Raw genomic sequence first — 25,076 nt, forward strand, 5'->3', positions numbered from 1 at the left:
AATTATTTTAACAAGCATAAGTCTTGTAAATGAGGGGAAAAAAACCACTAAAATATTTGTAAGGCCAACCATCAATCTATATATTGAAAATATCCTGAAACACTAATTTTGTAGCCTGGTCTCTATTTAATGTTTTTTGTTTACCTACTGATTGTGTAAGAGAAAAATGTTTGCAAAAATTTACTAATTTCATTTACTAAGATACTTCAAACAGATGAATATATTTGCAGTCAGTGGGGAAGCTCTCTAATATAGCTAAGCATCAAGTACTGCAAAGGTGGTCTTCCTGTCGGCTGCCAAGCTCTCTGTTCCTGTCATTTCTCACTCCCTGGGCACATCAATTTAGGTGGAGTCCTCTGGTGTATCAAGGGAAGGAAGAGGGGGTAAAAAGTCATCATTGGTGCTATGCACTACTGTTTAGATGGTAAATTAGTACACTGTTTTTGGAGGGCCAGTTTCACATTCCATATCAAAACCTAAACAAATACATATATGTACACATATGCTTTGCCTAGATAACTTTTGACATCTAGAAATATATATTTGTGGTAAGAACGTTTATCTCTGAATCATTTTTGGTATCAAAACTAGAAATAAATATGATGATGAAAATTAATTCATTTAAATACAGTATATTTACTAGACAGAATGTTGAATAGCTATTAAAATCACATTTACAAATAATATTAAATATTAAGAATGCAATTAAATGATGTGAGAAAATGCTCATAAATTACGCTTTAAATGTTACAAATCAATATATATGCTTTGCACACTTCAAGAAAAAGTGATATATTTTTAATGTAAAAAGAAATTGGAAATATATACAACAATTGATTTGCAGTGTGCAAGTCTGGGGTGATGAGATTGTGTTTGATTTTATATACTCTTTTTTCTTTTTCTTACTTTTTGGCTACGACCACCAGGGAAGTCCCTGATTTTATATAATCTTTTGTTTAGTTTACTCAGTTTAGAATTTTACAAATTTTTATAGTGTATATATATATATATACATATATATCAATACGGTAATCATAAAAAAATCGTGAAAGAGCTTTTTTTGTTAGCTATTTAAAAATTGAGGCAAAGAGATTCGAACTATTTACTAAAATTATGTGTATGTATAAACTTAAGAATAAATTGTATTTACCTAAGTACTGACCCCTGATTCATTAACAAAATAAGTTAATTTTAGCCACATTGCCAAAATATCTGTAAATAATCATGCAGTCATGTTTATTTATCAGTGAGGCAAACAACAAATTCTCTGAACTGTAACCAGAATAGATCAAAATGTTTTCTATTTCAATGGAAGCTTTGTTATAATCTCCACATGGAAGAGGAACAAAGTAAACACATCTGCTCTATGAAGTTGTTCTTCTGAACATTTCAGAAATAATGAATTAGACTGCATTTCAGACTAGTTTGATTAGGAGACAGAAGGCATTTCTTCCCAAGGCTTGTAAAGAAACTTTTGTTATGTGCATAAATATCTCAATTTCTACATGCCAACACCTTCATCTCCTACCTCTGCTCTGCCAACCCCACACTTTTTAAAAGACAACATTTCTGTTATTTTGTTGAATAGATAATCTCAGAATTTTATATAGATATATAGTATAGATATAGATGTATTATACATCTTTCTCTACCTTTCACTATATCTTATAAATAGTCACAATTTGTATGTAATTTCGACTACCTGGGTTTTTATACAGCTTCTTGAATATAAATACTGATATTTAAAAATGCAATAAGATGTCACCACAGTCAACTGTAAGATTTGGAAAGTTTTATTTATTCTTTGGGCAGAAATATTTCCCCAGTATTTATGATAACAAAGTTTATGATTAGCTAGCAAAAGTTAATCAGGTAAAGCAATTTGCTGGTGAAGCTTCCTCCAGTTCACATAAAAACCAAAATATGTTCCCTTAATATCACCTTTCTGATATAATCATTTAATAGTTGAATACAGAATCACCAAAAATTTTTATTCATATATAAATGCTTTCATTTATTTAAAACATAAATGAGATCACATTAAGTATCAGTTTATAACTTATTTTTCCAATTTAATAATATACTATGAAAATTAATCTACATTGCTATTGTGGAGATTATGTATGGTCAAATTATTTATTTCAGCTTTGATTAAAATTAAAGTTAAAATCATGACAATTACCCTAATAGTACAGATCTTGGACAAAAGATCTTTGTCTCTTAAGCTACTGACACAGATTTTAAAAACTCAAGGTACTGAACTGCCCAATGTAAATACATATATGGATAATGGTAAAAACTGGAGAATATGCACAAGACTTGAAGGTTCTAAGAACATAAAAGTAGTCAGGTTGCTTAGGGATCTTTTACCACATTCATATTTATTCTATACTTAGTAAGTATGAAATTGATTCTTGTCTAGTTTGTTTATAACACTCTCAAGAAAGATTCCAATTTATCCACAATGTTTTATCCTTATAAATTAACATTTACCTGTGAGACTAGACTGTTTATTTGATTTTGAAGGAAACTTTATTTCTCATGAATATTTTTATTGTCAATTAGATTCAAACTGACTCATTAACCTTGCCATATTTAAATTACTTATTGTGAATTCACTGATTCTTTTTATAATTAGGTAAAACTGTATAAACTGGTTAACATTTATTTGAAATGTAGAGGAAAAATAACCTTTTATCCTCTTTTTATCAAAAGGTCCATAAAAACATAACACAGATTTTATCTTTGACAACACATAAGAAATCTATTTTATCCTGGTTTTTAAAACCTGCCCTGCATTTCCTTGTGTGGGTATACTACAACTTACTAACTATTCAATTTTTGATTGACATTTAGATTGCTTCAGGTATTTAAAACTTTTATAACACTGAAAATATTACTTGTACCAAATAGATGATATATATTTGTTGAATGAAAAATCATCTCTTGATTTTCCTCAGGTTTTGGAAAGTAGGGGTTGGGTACTTTCCATTTATTAAATTCTATATCCCAAGGCCCTCAACTCATAGCACACATGTGTAGCTCACTAATTTTTATTGAGCATTGAAAATGTTTTGTGTACGGCTTGAATTTATGGCTAAGGATGGGGATCCTCTTCCTAAAACATCCCTGATTTGGATATATGGCTGGACTTCACAGGTATTAACTGTAGGTGCAGAATACCACACGAACAGGACTTTCATTAACGTGATGGAATGAAACCAAACCACAAAAAGAAGCCAGCACTTACCTGGACGAGGAACATAGCTATGTGGTTATATTCTCCACGGCCCCCTTGCTTAACAGGAACTGTCATAAAGAATTTGCTGCCATCTCTAGAAAACACGGGCTCCTCGTTCTGAAATATAGAAGTGCATGCAACAATCTCAAAAGGGCATTTGAAAATTGTACTTCCAACTATTGCTAATACATGCATAGAACAGACCAATAATTGACTTAAGGTTAGTTTGGCAAATTGTCGAATTATTTAAAAAATAAAAGTATAACTATGTTTTAAAGTGAACGCAATGATGCATTGGGCATATATGTGTGTTTGAGTGATGAGATGGATGGGAAAGTTTCTTGTATACTGGATAGAAATGATTTACAATTAGACTGAAGACACTTTAAATTGGTTCAGAAAAGAACTTTCATATCTTCACATATGATATGATTGTATTTAGAAATTTATCTTTCAAAAATAAAGAAAATGTTAACATCTGCACCAGTTTATCAAAATCATTTTTTTAATTTAGAAAATTTTCTAACATATAATATTTAATACATTTTCTGAAATCTTTTACTCAACAACTCAAGTTATTGAAGATACATTTCTGATGATGTACACATGAACTTACTGTAAATACAGAAATGAAAAGGCTGCAAAATTGGAAGGAATCCATTGAAAATAATTTAATTCAAATTTCCCATCCTCACTGCTCACCCCTTCACAAACACACAAACAGAGATGCCCATTTGATGATTTTTTAATTAAACTCTAGTAGCATGTTAAATCAATACAATTGTTTTTTAAAATTAAATGATGGATGATATACATATAGATTGCTTTCTTTTGCTCCCGGGGAAACATTGAGAAAATCGATCTATGTAACAAAACATCAAGTTCTTTCTTTTAGATTAGTGAGAGTGATTATACATATGGTATAAACAAAGGCTTTGGTATGGTTTCCTCAGTAGGTCTTCAGAATGGCTCACAACTATGTTTAGATGATCTGACCCTCCACTCTCTTCCTGCTCTCCTCTTCCTTCCTTCTCCTGCTTCCTGCATTTTCCTGCTCCAGTGCCTTTGCACTTTTTTTTACGCTTTGTCTGACTCTTTCTCATCTCTCTCTCCTTTCCTTTCCTCCCTCCTTTCCTTCCTTTATTTCTTCGTGGAACTTATTTCTTTTCTAAAAAATTTTTATTGGCATATAGTTGATTCACAATGTTGTGTTACTTTCTGCTGTACAGCAGACTGAATCAGTTATACATATATCCACTTTTTTAGATTCTTTTCCCATAAAGCCCATTATGGAGTATTGAGTGGAGTTTCCTGTGCTATAAACTAGATCCTTATTAGTTATTTATTTATATATAGTAATGTGTATATGTCAATTCTAATCTCCCAATTTATCCCTCTCCCTTTCCCCCGTGGAAACCATACGTTTGTTTGCTACATCTGTGACTCTATTTCTGTTTTGTAAATAAGTTCATTTGTATCCTTTTTTTAGATTCCACGTATAAGAGATATTATGTGGTATTTGTCTGTTTCTGACTTCATTCAGTATGACGATCTCTAGGTCCATCCATGTTGCTGCAAAAGGATCTTTCTTGATCTCACCTCTTTTTTTTTTTTTTTTTTTTTTTTTTTTGGTAAGTGGGCCTCTAACTGCTGTGGCCTCTCCCGTTGCGGAGCGCAGGCTCCGGACGTGCAGGCTCAGCGGCCATGGCTCACGGGCCCAGCCGCTCCGCGGCACGTGGTATCTTCCCGGACCGGGGCACGAACCCACGTCCCCTGCATCGGCAGGCGGACTCTCAACCACTGCGCCACCAGGGACGCCCTCAGTCTTTCTTATATCTGTTACCTGGTGAGGTGTTTCCTGATTACCCCGTATAAAGGGTGATTAGGAAAGCCAGGTCATCCAACTGTGTTGGAATCCCTCAACCCACTTTTGCCTGCTGTCTACTTTTTTCCGTACTACCTAATACCATACATATTTTATGTATGTATACATTTGTACATGAATGGATATGTGTATATGTGCATATAGGTAGGTAGGTAGATAGAGAGTAGGTGTTCCTCTAGAATATAAGCTCCATTCTTCACTTCTTTGTCTCCAGCACCCAGGACAGTGACTGTCACATAAACTGTACTTAATAATCATTTACTGAATGAATATTAAATTAATAACTATTTTAATAATCTCGAGTCTGATTCTAGCTTTATTAGTAATAACATCCCATGATAGAAACATAAAAATATTATTTTCCTTGTCTACTTCATGGACACTCATGAAAATATAAGATGATATGTGTAATAAATGTAAAACTCTGAGGTAATACAATTCAAGGATGGGAAAATTGCATTACAAGGCATATAGTAAATACTGACAAGACACTTGACTGAGTGAATCACATTGTTCAACTATGTTCCATCTCTTGCCCCTGTGGAATAGTTCTCTCTTTGCCTTTGCACATGGGGTTTCTTCTGTCTGGCCTAACTTTTCAGTCGTCCTTTTTGTGCTAAATCTTACTCATTTTTTACTTAAACTCAGAAGAAACCATTTCCAAATTTCCTTAGTTAGAGAGTCTCTTCTAGTTAGGAAATCTCTCCTCAGAGATTCTGAATAGTACTCTATATTCATCTCTATCATGGCTTTCAGTACACTCTATTATATAGTTGATTTCCTTCACTAGGCAAGTAATAAACTAACTTTGTAATTTTATCTTTTTTAGCTCTATTGCCTTAGGACACAGTAGGTGACCTTCTTATAATTGAACAGATGAATGCATGTGTACAAGGGGCAAAAATATTTGTTACATCTATCACTTTATACATCACATTCACTCCAAACTACTGGCTTCTCCCTTATTCAACATTTTCTTCCTGTGCTTTGCTCCAAGAATAAATTAGGTATGGGGATATCTGAGCAATGTCCTTTTTATATTAATCCCTGTTCCTCCAATTCTGGTACCTTAGAAATAGTTCATTTTAAAGAGTAGATGGGAATTATAATCTCCAATACATTGCTAGGTTTAAAAACATTCACCATTGAACTGTAACTAGTTATAAACATACAGCTCTATGCAGAGCCTTTCCTGCAATCAAAAAAAGAAGTAGAGCCAGTCTAACTGTCTACATTTATGACCTTAAGCAAGGCAGTATTTATGGCACACAGGATAATGAGCTGAGGATAAAAAAGTCCACCTCTTGGCCAAATGTTTTTTACACTGGTTATTCCAACTATAAGTCGCTTGAAAGCTAGGGCAAACATGCCCACTTCTCTCTGCTCTTCTCACTATCTAGAAAACAAGCATATGAGTATTACATTACATTTCTAATTTTCTTGGAAACTTGCTTCATCTCATTATACATTCTCATCCTTTAAATTTCATTGAATTCTAAGTATTTCCTAAAATTCCGTTAGAGCTTTTGGAGAAAAAATTAACCATGACAAACTACTCACTGCATTTTCTTATTGAATAATTGATAACTGGTTTCTTTATTTTAAAAAGTTTCTATTAAATATTCATAAATTTGGGACTTAAAATGTAGATAACATAATCCCAAAACAGCATGCATTGTGTTGTTGTATGTTAGACTATTATGAATATCACTAGCAATTAAAATGATAGCAAAATAGGTTTAATAATGCAGGTAGAATAAATCCATACCCATTATGTAATTGTTTTCAATGATTTTTATTTTAAGTATCTAATTTAATTTTTAAGAGTCCATTATTGGCTAAAAAAACAAGTTTTTTCCCCTCAATTTCATTTTGTACATTGACTAAGATAGTTCATATTGTTACCTATGGATAGATGATAGATGGATAAGACATGCCTATACTTCAAACAAGCAAAGGTTTAGCCTATTCACAATCCTTCTTACTCTTTTTATTTGTTCAACAAGTATGTATGGATCTCTTCTTTTATGCGGGCCTGACTGTTGTGGCCTCTCCCGTTGCGGAGCACAGGCTCCGGACGCGCAGGCTCAGCGGCCATGGCTCACGAGCCCAGCCGCTCCGCGGCATGTGGGATCTTCCCAGACCGGGGCACGAACCCGTGTCCCCTGCATCGGCAGGCGGATTCTCAACCACTGCGCCACCAGGGAAGCCCTGGATCTCTTCTTATAACCAGACTCCATATTAAGCATTTGTATTACAGTGGGTAACAAAAAATTAATAACCTTCCTGCTCTTGTGAATGTAGTAAAAAAATCACAGAACTAACTGCATGAGTGTTACATAAAGATTACACTTTAACTTTTATTGGGAAATGTGATTTGTGTAGGGTGGTTGGAGGAGGTGACTTCTTAAGCAGGTGATTTAGGCTGAGGTTTGACAAATGAGCATCCTTCACATAAGAAAGTAGTTGAGAGAACTCTGTTCAGAAGGAAAAGTTCACATAAAGGTCCTGGGAATATGAGGGCTAATGGAGAAAATGGGAGAAAAGACGGTATGACACAGAGCTGGAAAGGCTTTCAACTTAATCCTTTGTGGACCCTTTAAGGATGTTGGTCTTTATCTGTAGAACAAAGGGGAGATAAAAATTGTTTTAGTTGTGAGAGAATATGCGTGTTGTGGGTAGTGACATCAAATACATATTTTGAAAAGATCACTCAGCCAGTCTGCAGTGTGGAGAACAGATTGTCACGTTCCTAAGGGGAACTCTCAACCGTTGAGTTCACCAGTTAAGGAGGAAATGCAGTGCCTGTAGTTTGATCCTGTATGGTGTTTGTGAATTGGAGAAAAGTAAATTGACTTGAGATCTTTGAGAGTAAAATCAAACTAACTTGGTGATGAATAACATATGCAGATAAGGATAAGACAATGTTTAAAAATCCCCACTAGGTTTATGATTTTGATAGCTGGATGGATAAATATGTCCTTGACTCCTATGATAAGAAGACAGACTGACTGGAAGAGAGAGGAGTTCAGTTTGAACCTGTGGAGTGCGCAGTTACTTTCATAGATTCAGGAGAAGATGCCAAGCATGAATTTGGATATTTCAGAACTCACAAGTGAGTTGCCTGGGCCTATACACCTGGTGGTGGTAATTGAAACCACAGATGTATATGACACCCAGGGAGAGAATATAAAATAAAAGAGCACTGTAAAGAACAAAACAAATCAAAACCAAACAAGCCAAACAAGACTTCCCTTTGCAACAGGTAGTGATGAAGTTAGTAGTAAAATGGGTTCGGCTATATTTGAATCTAATCTATTTGTGCTTCCTTCTGAAATGTCCAGTATGAAAGCACGTTGTGGAGATGTTTGTTTATTCTTCTGTGATCATCTGGATTCCAGCTTCATTTATATCACAAGCTAGCATTAGGAGCTAGGATATATCTAAGGAAAGAAATGTTCACCTGAATAATCTCCACATAACTAATTTATGTGGAGGTTTCGTCAGTTTTCTGGGTGATCTGAGCAACGCTGATGGTTTGTAGTTTTAATGGGTCACATCTTTTTCTCTTTCTTCTACACAAACATTTACTTACATGAATGGCCCTGAAAATGGACCCTGGTAGTTATTCTACAATTTATGTCCTATAAAAAACAGAAGTAATCTTTCCACAAATGATGTCATAGAGCCCAAGTTATAAATATTTTAATGAAAAAGACTCACTTATTCAAACATACCAGAGCCTTAAATTCATATGACTGAATTAACTTTTGAGAAAAAGTTATATATAACAAATGAGTGAACAGGATGGGCATGATGGACAAAATGTGGCATAAAGAGACCACCTATACCATACCTGTTTAGATAGCCATGTATCTGATGTCATCTCATATTTCTGAAACAAAACAATTAACTCCATGAAGCATCTAAAGACCAATATGAGCACGCATCAATTTAACCTTTGTTACACTGTTACCCTATAGGCACTTTTTTCCTTCCTGCAGCTGGGGAAATACCATGAGAGATCACATTGTCATTATTGATTTAAACTGAATGAATAAGTAGAGAATTGGGATGAAATGATATTTTAATTATAGTCTTTTCTTGGGTGAACTCCTTCAGAATTCTCAGTTGTACTTAACCAGAGACAGAAGATCGTTTTCCAGCTCTGTTTGATTACTTCATTCAAACTGTTTTGAAGCACTAGACACTGTCTCTTTTCACCTCTAGGCATCATCAGGAAACAAAAATTAAGTCCTTCCAAAACACTGGGCAAACAGCCAGGAATAAAATTTAAAAGTGGACATTTTGTCAGCATTCGATCCACTCTTACCATAGTCATTTTTTTCCCCTTAGGGAAAACAATTAAACATTTGAAGTGGCAAAATTTTATGTACCTTTAAAATAATCTTGCATAGGATCAGAACCAAAATTATATTTCAAAAAGCAAAATTAGACAAATTTCATCTCAAGTTGAATATGTGTAGATAAAATAAATTTTAGTAATGCTGTTTACATGAAGTAACTTATGAAATATCTTGTGGTTCTCTGGAAAAATTGACTATAATAAAAGTATTAAAATGAAGAAAACTAAATCATAATATGTTAGAGATTTTACCTCTATGCAAAAGTACTCATTTCAAATTGTAAATAATGATTATTATTTATTTATAGGTTGTTTTTTTTTTACCAATTTCCTCTTTTAAAGCCATATTATTATTACAATTAACCATTTTCCATTTTCAGGGCTTTTTTCTTCCAATAGATTTTCTCTATATATAGACATCAGAAAAACATCTAACTAAGTCATTCCTTGATTTTCTAGTCATACTTCAGCAATAATCATCCTTGATATCTGTAAAACACAGACACACACAAAAATATATCAGTGCCACTGCTAATTAGAGTCACTAAGTTTTGTTAGAATCCACGAGGGTCCAAAACATCACATGCAATTATCTGTCTTATTATTTCTATTATTGTAGAAAGTAAAAATTTTAAACTCCAGAAATGGAACAGAAATATAATAGAATATCAATAAGGTATCAATTCAAGAATATGATAGGGTTCCTATATCTTTTCTATTGAAGCACTTTACCTATATAGAGATGGCAGGCTTTCTCTAACTAGAATACGTATATGCATGAACAATTTTTAAATGACTCTGTGATCTTCTCAGTAAGAAACCATCCAGAACACTTTAACAAATAAATGATGAAATCCTGGTCAATCTATAAGCCAGCCAGATGAAAAAGGATACTTGAAATAAATTCTCTAATATATGCAAGTTAAATATAAAGAGTGTCAGCGAAACCCAATAAGTAAATGGCTGATGCATCAACTTTGTTTTCATATCTGTGCTCATCATTCCAATCACAGATAAATATTTTCCTCTTTATTGCTAACATTTACAGACCATTTAAAAATTATGTTTAAAAATACTGGTGTAATTTGCATGTAGTGAAATGTACAGATCGTAAGGTTATGTGATGAGTTTTGATAAATGTATTTAGATCCCATCAAGATATATGACCTTTACACTTCCAAACACATTTCCTCGTGCCCCTTCACAGTTTCCAAAAAGGCAACTACTCTTCCAAACCTTTTTCCATAGATTAGTTTTGCCTGTTTTAGAAATTCAGATAATGGGAATCATGTATTATGTAGTCTTTTGTGTGGGGCTTCTTTCACACCACATTTTTGAGATTCATTCATATTGTTCAGTGTAACCATATTCTGTTTCTTTTTAAATTGCAGAGTGGAATGTCATTGTACTGATATGCCTCATTTTGTTTATTCATTTCTTGTTAATGGACACTTGGATAGTTTCCAGTTTTTAGCTATTGTGAATAAAGCTTCTCTAAAAAAGACTTTTTTTTAACAAATCCTTTGATGGAAACAGGTTTTTATTTCTCAGGCAAATATCTAGGAATGGAGCTCCTTAGATATATATGCACACACATATATATTTATATATGTGTGTTTAACTTTCTTTGAGACTACAAAATCATTCTTTTAAAGTAAAGTCACACTTCTACCTACAAAGAATGAGACTTGCAATTCTCCACATCCTCATCAGCAGTTAAAACTGTCACCATTTTTGTTGTTTTAATTTTATTCATTTTAATGGTATGTAGTGTTACCTCATTATGATTTAATCTATATTTTCCTAATGTCTAACAATTTTGAGTATTTTTTCATGAATTTGTTACTTCTTTACAAGTTTCTGTTCACACATTTTGACTTTTTCACTGGGTTGTCTTTTATTATTGAAATGTATACATTTCTTCATCAGATGCACATTTTGAAAAATATTTTCTCCCAGTCTGTGGTTAGTTGTTTGATTTCCTAATAGGGTCTTTGATGAGAAGTTTCCAGTTTTGATGATGTCTAATTTATTTTTTTCTTTTATGATAAGTGACTGCTTTGTCTATTCAATATAGTGAAGTTATAGCCCATCTTTTCATCTAGAAGATTGACAGTACTAGCTTTTAGATTTAAGGCTGTAGTGTGTCTCAGATTAATTTTATAATACAGTATAAGAAATGTCAACCATCATTGTGTTTTCCATCCGGTTATTGATTGTTCCAATGCCATTTCCCCCTATTGAATTGCTTTGGCACCTATGTTGAAAATCAATTGATCATATAAATATAGATCTATTTCTGGAAACACTATTCAGTTCAATTAATCTATTTGTGTGTTCTTTTGCCTCCACTACAATCTCTAGGTTTCTGTGGCTTTCTGGTTATTCCTGAAATCATGTAGTGCAACTCTTCCAATCATTATCTTTTTTTTTTTTAGTGTATTGATTTAGCTGGTCAGGCCTTTTGTAGTTCCATATGCATTTTAAAACTGTCTTGTCTGTTTCTACCAAAAAAAAAAGTCTGCTGAGACTTTAATTCGTATTGTTTTGAAACTATAGTACAATTTGAGTAGAACTGACATCTACAACATGAAGCCTTTCAATTCAGGAATGTGGCTTAGCTTCTTCTTTAGGTCTTTTTTAATGCCTTTCAGCAATGTTATAGTTTTCAGTATTAGGATTTTGCCACTCTTTGCTAAATTTATTCCTATGTACCTAATGTTTTAAAGATTTTAGTAGTATTTTTATTTTCCATCATAATATTACCAATCTTGGAAATATATTTTGTTGCTTCTTAAATCTTTATTTTGAAACAAGTGCAAACTTACAGAGAAGTTAAAAGACCAGTTCAAGAAACATCTGCATATCCTTTAGACATATTCCTCATGTATTTATATTGTGCTCCATTTGCTTTATTATTATATATCTCTCTCAGCTGCTTCTAAACTATTTGAGAGGCTGGTAGAAGTCTCTTTTTTCAAAATCAATTAAAAGTTAGAAATTTACTTTTTATCTAAACAGTTTTGAAGTATTGTATCCATTTTGAAGTATTGTATCCATTTACCCCTAAATAATTCAGTGAGCATTTCTTAAGAAAATTGTAGTATCCTATATATTTACAAATTTTTACAGCAAAATGATAAAAATCAGGAAAGGGAAAAAAACAATTTAAGTTGGTGTCTTGACTTATGAATTGTCATATATTCTAGTATTTTTGGTAGATTTCTTACATTTTATTTATACAGTAATATCATCTACAAATAAAGATAATTTTACTTCTTCTTTACCAATCATCATGATAGTTATTCTTTGAACGTTACTCTGATTAGAGTCTCTAATAAGTTTGCTTAACATAGTTAGAATGTGTATCCTTACCTTATTGTTGATCTTTAGGTGAACAAGGATAATGTTTCACTATTGAGTATAATATTTATTGGTTACTTTGTGGGTATCCTTAATCATACTGGGAATATTACTTTCTATTCATTTATGTTGAAAGTCATCATGAATGAATATTGAGTTTTGTCAGTTGATTTTTCTTCATCTATTAAGATAATTGCTTATTTTTCTTTTATTTTTCTGTTGAAACAGTGAATTACATTGATTTTCAATATAAACTAATCTTAAATTCCAGGGTAAAACCCCATTTAGTCAAGATGCACTATTCTTAATGTTGTCCAGAATGATATATTAATATGATAAAAATTTTCTGAATGCAATGTTCATAACAAATATCAGTCTAAAATGGTCTCTTTTGTAACATCCTTGTCTAGTTTTGGTAGCATGATAATGTTATCCTTATAAAAATAAGTTGAGAAGTTCTCTTCCTTTTCTACTTTTTAGAGAATGTAGGAATAGTAGAAACTATTCCATTATTCCTCAGTTTTATTGAGATATAATTGACATACAACATAGTATAAGGTGTACAACATAATGATGTGATACATGTATATATTATGAAATGATCACCACAATAAGTTTAGTTAATAGCCATCATCTCATACAGCTAACAATTTTTCTCCTTGTCATGAGAACTTTCAAGATTTATTCTTTCAACAGTTTTTAAATATATAATATAGTATTTAACTATAGTCATCATGTTGTACATTTCTTCCCCAGAACTTATTACCTTATAACTGAAGTTGTACCTTTTAAACACCTTTACCCAATTCTCCCACCCCCACTCCTGGCTCTAAAAAGCATAAATCTAATCTTTGTTTCTATAAGTTTGCTTTTTTATATTTCAGATATAAGTGAGATCATACAGTACTTGTCTTTTGCTGTCTGACTTATTTCATTTAACATACATGCCCTCAGGGTCCATCTATGTTGTTACAAATGGCAAAATTTCCTTTTTAATGGCTGAATAGTATTAAATTGCATATATATGACATATTTATCCATTCATGAATACTTAGGATTTTTCCCATGTCTTGGTTATTATAAATAATGCTGCAGTGACATTGGGGTTGCAAATATCTCTTCAAGATAGTGATTTTATTTCCTTCAGATATATACCCAGAAGTTGAATTGTTGAATCATATAGTAGTTCTGTTTTTAATTTTTTGAGTATCTGCCTTATTGTTTCCCATAGTGGATATACCAGTATACATTCCCACCACAAAACACAAGGATTCATTTTCTCCACCTCCTCATCAACACTTGTTATTTTCTGTCTTTTTGATAACATCCATTCCAACGTGTATGAGGTGATATCTCATTATGGTTTTGATTTGCATTTCCCTAATGATTAAAGATGTTGGACACTTTTCATATACCATTGGTTATTTGAATATCTTCTTTGAAAAATGTCTACTTTAGGTCATTTGCCCATTTTTTAATTGGATTATTACTTTTTTGCTATTGAGGTATATGGGTTCTTTATATATTTTGGATATTAACCCCTTATCAGATATATGATTTGCAGATATTTTCTCCCATTCTGTAGGTTGGTTTTTCATTTTGTTGACTGTTATTTTGCTGTGCAGAGGCTTTTTAATTTGACATAGTTTACGTTTTATTTTGTTACTTGTGCTTTAGATGTTATATGCAAAAATCCAATCCAAGACCAAAGTCAAGAAAGTTTTCCCCTTTGTTTTCTTCAAGGATTTTTTATGGATTCATGTCTTTTATTTGTCTTTAATCCATTTAAATTTAATTTCTGAGAATGGTATAAATAGGGGTCCAATTTCATTTTTCTGTATGTGGTTATACAGTTTTCCCAGCACCATTTCTTGAAGAGACTGTCCTTTTCCCATTGCATGTTCTTGGCTCCCTTATCAAATAGCAGTTGGATATATATGTGGCAGTTTATTCCTGGGCTCTCTATTATGATCCATGGGTCTACGTGTCTATTTTTATTCCAGTATAATACCACTTTGATTAACGTAGCTTTTTAGCATAGTTTGAAATCTGGGAGTATGATCCCTCCAGTTTTGATTTTCTTTCACATGATTGCTTTTGCTATTCGGGGTTTTTTATTGCTCCATACAAATTTTAGAATATTTTATTTAGTTCTGTAAAAAAATTCCACTGGAATCTGATTTGTATTGCATTAAATCTACAGACAAACATGTTAACAATATTAATTTTTCCAATCCATGAACACAAGACATCTTTCCATTTTTTTCTGTCTTTCTCAATTTTTTTTTATCAGTGTCCTATAGTTTTCAGTATAGATATGTTTCACCTCCTAAGATAAAGTCACTCCTAAATATTTTATTGTTTTGGATTCTATTGTAAATGGGATCATTTTCATTTATTCTTTTTCAGATAATTTGTTATTATATATAAATAGTACTGATTAATGTAAGTTGATTTTGCATCCTGCAACTTTACTGAATTCATTGATTAGATCTGATGGTTTTTGGTGGAGTCTTCAGTATTTTCTATGTATAAAATCATATCATCTGCAAATAGAGGCAATTTTACTTCTTCCTTTCTAATTCTGATGGATTTTATTTCTTTCTCTTATCTGAAAAACTTTCAGTACTATGTTGAATAAGAGTGGTAAGAGTGGGCATCCTTGTCTTGTTCCTGATCTTAGAGGAAAAGCTTTTACCTTTTCACCATTGAGTATGAAGCTAGCTATGAGTTTGTCATATATCAACTTTATTGTGTTGCAATATGTTCCCTTTATAGCCACTTTGTTGAGAGTTTTTTTCATAAATGGATGTTGAATTTTGTCAAATACTTTTTTCTCCATCTATTGAGATGATTTTTATCTTTCATTCTATTAGTGTGGTGTATCACATTTATTGATTTGCATATGTTGAATCACTTTTACATCTGAGGGATGAATCCCACTTGGTCATGGTATATGATCCTTTTAATATGCTTCTGAATTCAGTTTTCTTGTATTTTGTTGCGAATTTTTACATTTATATTCACCAGTGATATGGGTCTTAATTTTCTTTTCTTGTTGCATCCTTGTCTGGCTGCAATATCAGAGTAACGCCTGCCACATAAAATGAGTTTGAGAGTGTCTCCTCCTCTTTGACATTTGGGAAGCGTTTGGAAAGGATTGGTGTTAATTCTTTAAATACTTGGTAATTTTCACCAGTAAAGCCATCTGGTCCTGGGCTTTTCTTTGTTGGGAGGATTTTGATTACTGATTCAACCTCTTTAGTGGTAATTGGTCTGTTCAGATTTTCTATTTCTTCATGATTCATGCTTGGTAGGTTTGATGTTCTTAAAAATTTATCCATTTCTTCTCGGTTGTCCAACTAGTTGGTATATAATTGTTCATAGTTGTCTTCTAAGAACCTTTGTATTTCTGCAATATCTATGTCAGTTGTTATGTTCTCTCTTTCATTTATAATGTTTAAAAACTTTTAGTCCTATCTCTTTTTTTCTTGGTCAATCTACTTAAGGTTTTCCAATTTTGTTTATATTTTCAAACAACAAGCTCTTAGTTTTATGAATTGCTTCTATTGTTTTCTAACTCTCCATTTCATTTGTTTCTCCTCTAATCTTTATTATTTCCTTCCTTCTGCTAATTTTGGGCTTAATTTGTTCTTCTATTTCTATTTCCTTGAGATATAGAATTAGGTTGTTTTCTGACATCTTTCTATTTTCTTGATGTATATATTAATAGCTATATACTTTCCTCTTAGATCTTCTTCAAATAATTCCCATATCTTTTAGTACATTGTGTTTCCATTATTGTTTGTCTCAAGATACTTTTCTATTTCCCCTTTTATTTTTTATTTGATTCATTGGTTGTTTAAGAGTGTGCTGTTTACTTTCCATGTATTTCTGAATTCTCCAATTTTCCTCCTGTTATTGATTTCTAGTTTCATACCATTGTGATCAGAAAAAAAAACTTGGTATCATTACAATCTTCAATTTGCTGAGACTTGATTTGTGGCCTAACATATAATCTATCCTATAGAGAGTTCCATGTGAGCTTGAGAAGAATGTGTATTCTGCTGCTGTTGTATGGGAGTATTCCATATATGTCTATTAGCTCCATTTGCTCTATAGTGTTGTTAAAATCAGCTGTTTCCTTGATTCTCTCTCTGCATGATATACCCATTGCTGAAAGTGGGTACTGAATTCTCCAACTATTTTTGTATTGATGTTTATTTCTCTTTTTAGTTTTGTTAGTATTTATTTTATATATTTATATATGGGTGCATAGATATTTACAATTGTTATGTCTCCTTGATGGATTGACCCCTTTATCTTTAAGTAATGACCTTTTGTGTCTTTCATTGCCATTTTTTTTTGCTTAAAGTCTATATCTTTCTGAAACAAGTACAGCTACCCTGCTTTCCTTTGTTTAACATTTGCTTGAAATATCTTTTTCCATCCTTTTGCTTTCAGTCAATATATGTAGGCAGCATATTACTGGATTTTTTTTAATCCATTCAGCCACTCTATGTCTTTTGACTGGAAAATTTAATCCATTTACATTTAATGTAATTATTAATAGGTAAGGACTTATTATTGCCATTTTGTTCATTGTTTTTTGGTTTTATGGCTTTACAGATCGATTTGTTCCTTGCTTCTTGTCTTGCTGTCTTCTTTTGTGATTTGATGAAGTTTTGTAGTGGTATGTTCTGACTCCATGAACATAATCTCTTGTATAATTATTAAAGGCTTTTCCTTTGCAGTAACTATGAGGCTTACATACGATATCTTATAACACCCAATTTCAAGCAGATAACTTAGACAGATTTCCATTTCTTTAGGGTCAATTATTAGAGTTTTATTAGTTTCCTTTGGTAGTGTCATGTTTACCTGATATTTTGTGATCCTTGCTCCCTTACTTTGGTGTCTGGAAGTTTGAGTAAGGGTTCTCTTCTAAACTTTACAGGTTTGCTTTGACAGAGACAGCCCTTCATCAGTCAGGTCAGCTTGGGGTCAGCTGGTAACATCCTTGGGAAGGTGGAGCTTGCTATTGGGGTCTATATTGGGGCAAAACCACTTCCCAAGCTCTGAGGTGTATGTGTGGGGGTGCCACGGACAGGGAACTGTTATATAAGAATGGCTTGATTTTCTGCACAAGCATGGTGGTAGGATGGGCTACACTATTTCTCCCATCAGGCTTCCTAGTTGGGCAGGATTGGGTAGTGCAGTAGGAAGGGCTATAAATTAGCTTCCTTATGCAGGGAGGGCAGCAGAATGGGCCCCAAGGACAGCACAGCACATTGTTTGGGGCTCCAAATCAGGCAACATTGCACAATGAGTTTCCTGACAAGACAGGGCCAAGGGTTTTGCTCTGTAGATGGGCATAGTCACTGGCCCAACTCACTGTTCAAATGCCACTGTAAGTGAGGATGTAGGATGGGTTATGCAGCATCCTGGGTGCTCTGGTTAGGTTTACAGGTTGGGTGGGACTAGAGGCTATATTCAGCACTGAGTGAGTGTAGAATTAGCTTCCTGCCTGGGTGAGGCCACAGAACAGGATCCAAGAGTGGCAAGGCTCACTGTTTAGAGACTGAATCAGGCTAAGCTGTGTACCAAGCTCCCTGGTCAGATGGAGCCATTAGCTTTGGTTCTGCAGGAGGGCAAAGCCACTGGCTGGGTTCATTGCTCACTTAGGTGCTACTGGTCTATAGAGCTTCCTGAGTGATCTGGCCAGGTTTCCTGGTCAGACAGTGCTGAGCTGCACTCAGCAGTAGGCAGAGCTATGAACTAGCTTCCTTCTGCAGGGCTTCAGAACAGCTGATTATGCTTCTCATTTGGGGTCCTGAGTCAGGGAGAACTACAAACCTAGTACCCTGGCCAGATGAGGTCACTGTCTTGGCTCTACAGATGGCATACTTGCTGCTTTGGATTTCTACTTGAGCTCCACTGGGAAGATGAACTCTGTCTGCCAAGATCTGAGAATTGGTTACTATAAGTTTGAGCCCACCCTTCTCCATCACGATCTCATCTCCAGTGGACTAATCCTCCAAATTCCCCCCATGAACCTCTGGAGGCAAGACTCAAGTGGGCCTCCCATGAAAAAACCCACAATTCTGGGGGAGCTAGATGTCCACCTTGGGATCTCTTTTTTCCTACTGGAGAAACTGTAGGCCCAGAGGGGCCCCTCTCGGTGTGGCACTATGCTGGCCTGGGGGAGGGGCAATACAATCAGAGTGTAGCCACTATTCTTATCCTTCTAATGGGTTGTCTTCAGTCTCTGTGGTCCAGGGGGGTGCTTCACTCTCACTCCCATGTCCCAGGATTTTCATGGTGGTGTCCTGTGTATGGATAGTTGCTTTTTTTCTTCTTCTGAGAGGGACTGAAGTCTGGAATAACCTATGTTGCCACCTTGATGACTCATGTGACCTCTTTTATTCCTTAAGTCATTAAAGGAATCCATCACTGAAGCCACTGGGTCCTGGAGTTTTTGTTGTGGGAAGATTTGTAATCATTAATTCAATTTCTCTAATTGGTATAGAACTATTCCAGTGTTTTTCCTCTTCAGATGCAATTTTGGTCATTTTTACTTCTCAAATAATTTTTTTTCATATCATATACTTGAGAATTTATTGGCACACAACTCCTTTATTACCATTTAAATATTTATAGACTCTATAGTGATGTCCCCTCTCATTCTTATTTTTGTTGAGGTATAGTTGATTTACCATATTATATTATTTTAAAGTGTACAACATAGTGATTCAAAATTTTTATAGATTATACTCCATTTAAACTTATTATAAAATATTGACTATATTCTCTGTGCTGTAAAATATATCCTTCTAGCTTATTTATTTTATATATAGTAGTTTGTACCTCTTAAGCCCCTATCCCCACTGGTAACCACTAGTTTGTTCTCCATATCGGTGAGGCTGTTTCTGTTTTGTTATATTCATTCATTTGTTTTACATTTTAGAGTCCACATATAAGTGATAATATACAGTATTTGTCTTTTTTCTGTCTGACTTATTTCACTAAGCATAACATGTGCTGGGTTGATCCATATTATTGCAAATAGCAAACTTTCATTCTTTTTTATGGCTGATCAATATTCCATTTTATATATATGTACGTGTGTGTGTGTGTGTGTGTGTGTGTGTGTGTATACCACTTCTTTATCCATTCATTTGTTGATGGACACTTAGGTTGCTTTCATATGTTGGCTATTGTAAATAATGTCACAATGAATATTGTGATGCATGTATCTTTTCAAATTAGTGTTTTGGGGGGTTTTTTTTTGGATGTATACCCAGAAGTAGAATTGCTGAGTCAAAAGGTAGTTCTATTTTAGTTTTTTGAGGAACCTCTATACTGTTTTCCAAGTGGCTGCAACAATTTACATTTTTACCTACAGTGTACAGGGTTGGCTTTTCTCCACATTCTCCAGAACACTTGTTATTTGTTATCTTTTTGATAATAGCCATTATGACAGGTGTGAGGTGATATCTCATTGCGGTTTTGATTTGCATTTCTCTGATGATTAGTGATGTTGAGCACCTTTTCATGTGCCTCTTGGCCACCTGAAGGTCTTCTTTGGGAAAATGTCTATTCAGGTCTTTTGCCCATTTTTAAATTGGGCTTTCTTTTTAGATATTGAGTTGTATGAGCTGTTTATATTTTGTATATTAATCCCTTATGGGTCATATCATTTGCAAATATTTTCTCCCATTTAGTAGATTATCCTGTGCTTAGCAGAGTGGTGTAGTGGAAGTGTGCTGTTGCCCATTTAGTAGATTTTTTCATTTTGTCAATAGTTTCCTTTGCTGTGCAAAAGCTTTTAAGTTTGATTAGGTCTCATTTTTAATTTTTGGTTTTATTTCTTTTGCCTTAGGAGACAGATTCAAAAAACGTATTGCTACAATTTATGTCAGAGTGTTCTGTCTATGTTTCCTTCTAGGAGTTTTATGGCTTCAGGTCTTGCATTTAGGTCTTTAATCCATCTTGAATTTATTTTTGTATTGGGCTCACCAAAAAGTTTATTCAGGTTTTTCCATAACATCTTAGGGAAAAACCCAAACGAAATTTTTGGCCAACTCCAATATATGGTGTGAGGAAATGTTCTAATCTCATTTTTATATGTAGCTGTCCAGTTTTCCCAGCACCACTTATTGCTAAGACTGTCTTTTCTCCATTGTATATTCTTGCCTTCTTTGTCATTGATTAATTGACAATAAGTGTGTGAGTTTATTTCCAGGATATCTATTGTGTTCCATTGATCTATGTCTGTTTTGTGCCTATACTGTACTGGTTTGATTATTGTAGTTTTTTAGTACAGGCTGAAGGCAGGGAGTGTGGTCCCTCCAGTTCTGTTCTTTCTCAAAATTATTTTGGCTATTCAGAGTCTTTTGTGTTTCCACACAAATTTTAAAATTATTTGTTCTAGTTCTGTAAAAAATGCCATCGGTATATTGACAGGGACGATTTCATTCTTGAAATTGGTAGTTTGTGGGATGTTTTTTCTTCATCAGTACAAATAAGGATTTATCAATTTTATTCATCTTTCAAAATAATTTTTGCTTTCACCAATTTTCTCTATAGATTGTCTTGTGTTTTATTAATTAGTGCTTTTCTTTTTATATTTCAATCCTTCTAATTACTTTGAGCTAATTTTTACTTCTTTCTCTAGCTTTATAACTTGGAGATTTACCATTGATTCAACACCTTTTTCCTTTTCTAATATATGCATTTAAAGATATAAACTTCATTTTAAACATCATTTTGCTTCACCCATATATTTGGACCTGCTATGTTTTCATTATGTTTGAATTTTAAATTGTTTTTAATTTCTTTTGTGATTTGTCCTTTAACTTATGAATTATTTAGGAGTATGTTTTTTAATTTTCCAAATATTTGTCAATTTCCCAAATATCTTTTAGTTACTAATTTCTAATTTAATTCTCTTGTAGTCAAACAATATACTCTGCTTGATTTCACTTTATGCACTTTGAGATTTTTGAATATTCCCCTTGCACTTGAAAAGATTGTTTATTATATAGTTGTTGAGTGAAATTTTTCCTAAATATCAATTTGTTTAAGTTGTTGATAGTATTGTACAGATCTTTGTTATCATTACAGATTTTTGATTACTGATTTCATCAAATACATTGAAAATAATATTTGTCTCCGTATATTTCTATTTCTTCTTTAGTTTTGTCAGCTTTTGCTTAAATATTTAGAAACTATTATTAGAAGCATAGGTACTTAGAATTGTTATATCTTCCTAATCAATTCATACTATATCATTATGAAATTATTCTATTAATATCTCTCTTGTATACTACTTTAATTTCCTTAATTACCTTTTTGAAAATTTAAGTACTAGAAATTATTTTACTCACATATTTACCTTACTTGGCACCTTTATTTCCTTCATTTTGATCTGAGTTTTCATCTGATGTCATTTATTTTAGCCTGAATAACTTCATTTCCTGTTACTTACGCAGATCTACTTTTGATGAATTATCTCAGTTCCAATTTATCTGAAAATATCTTCCTTGGCCTTCATTTGTTAAAGATATTTTCATAGGATGTAGTCCTTTAATAATGACTTCCTTCCATTGCTTTCTGGTTTGCATTGTTTCTAGTGAGACACAGTCCATAATTCTCATCATTATATTTCCCAATATGTAATGTGTTTTTCTCTCAGGCTACTTTAAATTTCCTCTCATAATCTTTTGTTTGCATTAATTTATGTACTATGTGGTGATGTAGTTTTTTCTTTGTCTTTATTCTGTTTGAGATTTGCTAACTTCTTAGATATAAGGATTAATGGTTTTTCATCAAATTTGATTATTTAAGTAATTGTTACATTTTCTTACATTCTTACATTTTTACATTTTACATTCTCACATTTTTTTCTGCCCTGGTATCTCAAATTTTGCCTTCTGTATATAAAATTTTACATATATACCAGTTTATATTGTTCTACAGGTAGTTAAGGCTTTGCTCTTTTTTTTCCAGTCTTTATTCCCTAAAGACTTCTGTTTGAATTATTTATATTTCCTTGACTACAACAGTGTCCAATTTGTTGTTAAGCTCATCCAGGCAATTTTCCATTTCTGACACTGCATTTTTCAGCTTCTGATATTTCATTGTTCTGTTCTTATAGTTTATATTTAGCTACTGAAACTTCTCATCTGTTTACTAATTATGACCATCCTTTAATTTGTTAAATAACAAAAATATCTAAAAGCTTTGAAAAAAATTTTCAGTCTGTTTGTTAATTCCAGTATCTATATCCTTTGTAAGTCTGCTTCTTATTTTGGGGGAGGTGGGTGAGTTATATTTTCTATGTCTCTACATATATAGTATGTTTTAATTGTGTGATTGATATTGTGAATGCTACATTTTTGAGAATGAATTTTTAATTATTTTAAAGAGTAAACTTTGTTCTGGCAGGCAGCCAGTTTACAGGCAGATGAACTCAATTCTTTCAAGGTTTGATTAAAAGATTTAATAGGAGTCTAGAATAGTTGTATTCCTAATACACTTTCTTTCTGGGCTCTGAGTTGAATGCTTAGTGTTTTCAGTGAGAGATCTCTATTTTTGCTGTTCATTACTCCTAAGTCCCCAAGTATTGTGCAACTTGCAGATTCTCTATGTGCTTCCCTCTCTGAGGCAGGCCCTTTACTTGCACAGCTAAGTACTGAGATAAAGACTTAAGAAACCTTTACATATATTGCTGAAGTTCTTTTATATATAGCTCCTATGCTGTGGTACTTGTCCTGCAAAATTCAGCCACCACAATAGGCTCAAACTCTGATTCTCCCTGCCTTTGGATTAGTGATACACTTGTGCTTTTCTTGGATGCCATCTCCTTGCACTGTGGCCTCAAATGCGTCACCAGTAGGAAGCCATAGCTTCATTTGACCATTTATATTTTGACTGCCATATTGTCCAATGTCTGAATATAGTTGTTTAATATATTTTGTAAAGTATTACAGTTGATTACTATAGAGATGCAAGGCTGGTAACATTTACTCCATCTTGTCCAGAAGCATAAGTTTGAAAATTCTGTTGTTAAATAATTGAGAACCCTTTACCAAGTACCAAATATGTAATATAGCAATTTAAACTTATTAAAGTATTCCATTTTTTGGGGGGTGGGGGTACGCGGGCCTCTCACTGTTGTGGCCTCTCCCGTTGCGGAGCACAGGCTCAGCAGCCATGGCTCATGGGCCCAGCCGCTCCGCATCATGTGGGATCTTCCCAGACCGGGGCACGAACCCATGTCCCCTGCATCGGCAGGCGGATTCTCAACCACTGTGCCACCAGGGAAGCCCTAAAGTATTCCCTTTATTAAGAACCTTGAAATGACACATATAGAATCTATTGCAGAGTTTATAAAATATGATTATAGAAATTGAAATACAACCTACTTGCTAAAGAATCATGGTTTTTTTTTTTTACTATTTTTAGATAATTTAAAGACAGAGACACTTATTTTAGAAGACTAATCTGAACTACAGAAAAGAAGATGAATTTTTGGAATTGTTTAACAATGACAGGAAAGAAATATCACATATTCTCAAGTTAATCACCATCAAAAAGTAGAGAGAAAGCCTACATTTGAGAATGAAACTAACATGGCTTGCACTACCCTTTATACTATATAAGAATTCATTGTTTTAAAGCTTAATTTGTTCTCTTGCGTTTATCATCTATATTTCTTATGTCAAAGTACGGAAGATTTATGAATTAAAGTATACACTCCTAATAGCTTTGGAAGTTAAATATTGAAGTCTTTGCACAAAGAATTGTTTAATTTTCCTTTGAAAGGCAGCATGAACTATTATATTTTAGGCATAAAGGAAAGTAAATTATACTCACTCTACTACAAGCACCAGTAGTGGTCTCACAGACTGTGAGGATGGAGATGTTCTGAGGTCGATTTAACCATCTGACCACTGTCTTGGTATTGCTTACCCATTTAACCATAGTGATATAGTATTCTCTAGTTTGGAAACAAAATTAAAATTTACATTTAGAGCCAGAGAACGTGTACAGCACCAATAATATACACTTGTTATTTTACATGCAGAATAAATGAAACGCTATAAGGATGTCACATCATGTTAATCTCCATTTATATATATACACATCTGCTTCTTCAAACATTGATATATATAAATACAAATATATGTGTGTGCATATGTATGTAAACACATGCA

At 33.2% G+C, this 25,076-nt stretch overlaps 1 protein-coding gene across 5 annotated transcripts in view; it reads right to left on the reverse strand.

The window, feature by feature from the left end:
- DPP10 (dipeptidyl peptidase like 10) overlaps positions 1 to 25,076 on the reverse strand; it is a 1,329,914-nt gene that overhangs the window by 83,746 nt on the left and 1,221,092 nt on the right. For all 5 annotated transcript variants that reach the window (XM_067025881.1, XM_059052403.2, XM_067025884.1 and 2 more), the window contains 3 exons: positions 24,736 to 24,859; positions 8,983 to 9,021; positions 3,251 to 3,358 (listed from right to left, as the gene is read on the reverse strand). In XM_067025881.1, the coding sequence (XP_066881982.1) occupies positions 3,251 to 3,358; positions 8,983 to 9,021; positions 24,736 to 24,859 (271 nt within the window). The remainder of the gene's footprint in view (positions 1 to 3,250; positions 3,359 to 8,982; positions 9,022 to 24,735; positions 24,860 to 25,076) is intronic.

This window comes from Kogia breviceps, chromosome 2, assembly GCF_026419965.1.
Source record: "Kogia breviceps isolate mKogBre1 chromosome 2, mKogBre1 haplotype 1, whole genome shotgun sequence".
Classification (NCBI taxonomy): Eukaryota; Metazoa; Chordata; class Mammalia; order Artiodactyla; family Physeteridae; genus Kogia; species Kogia breviceps.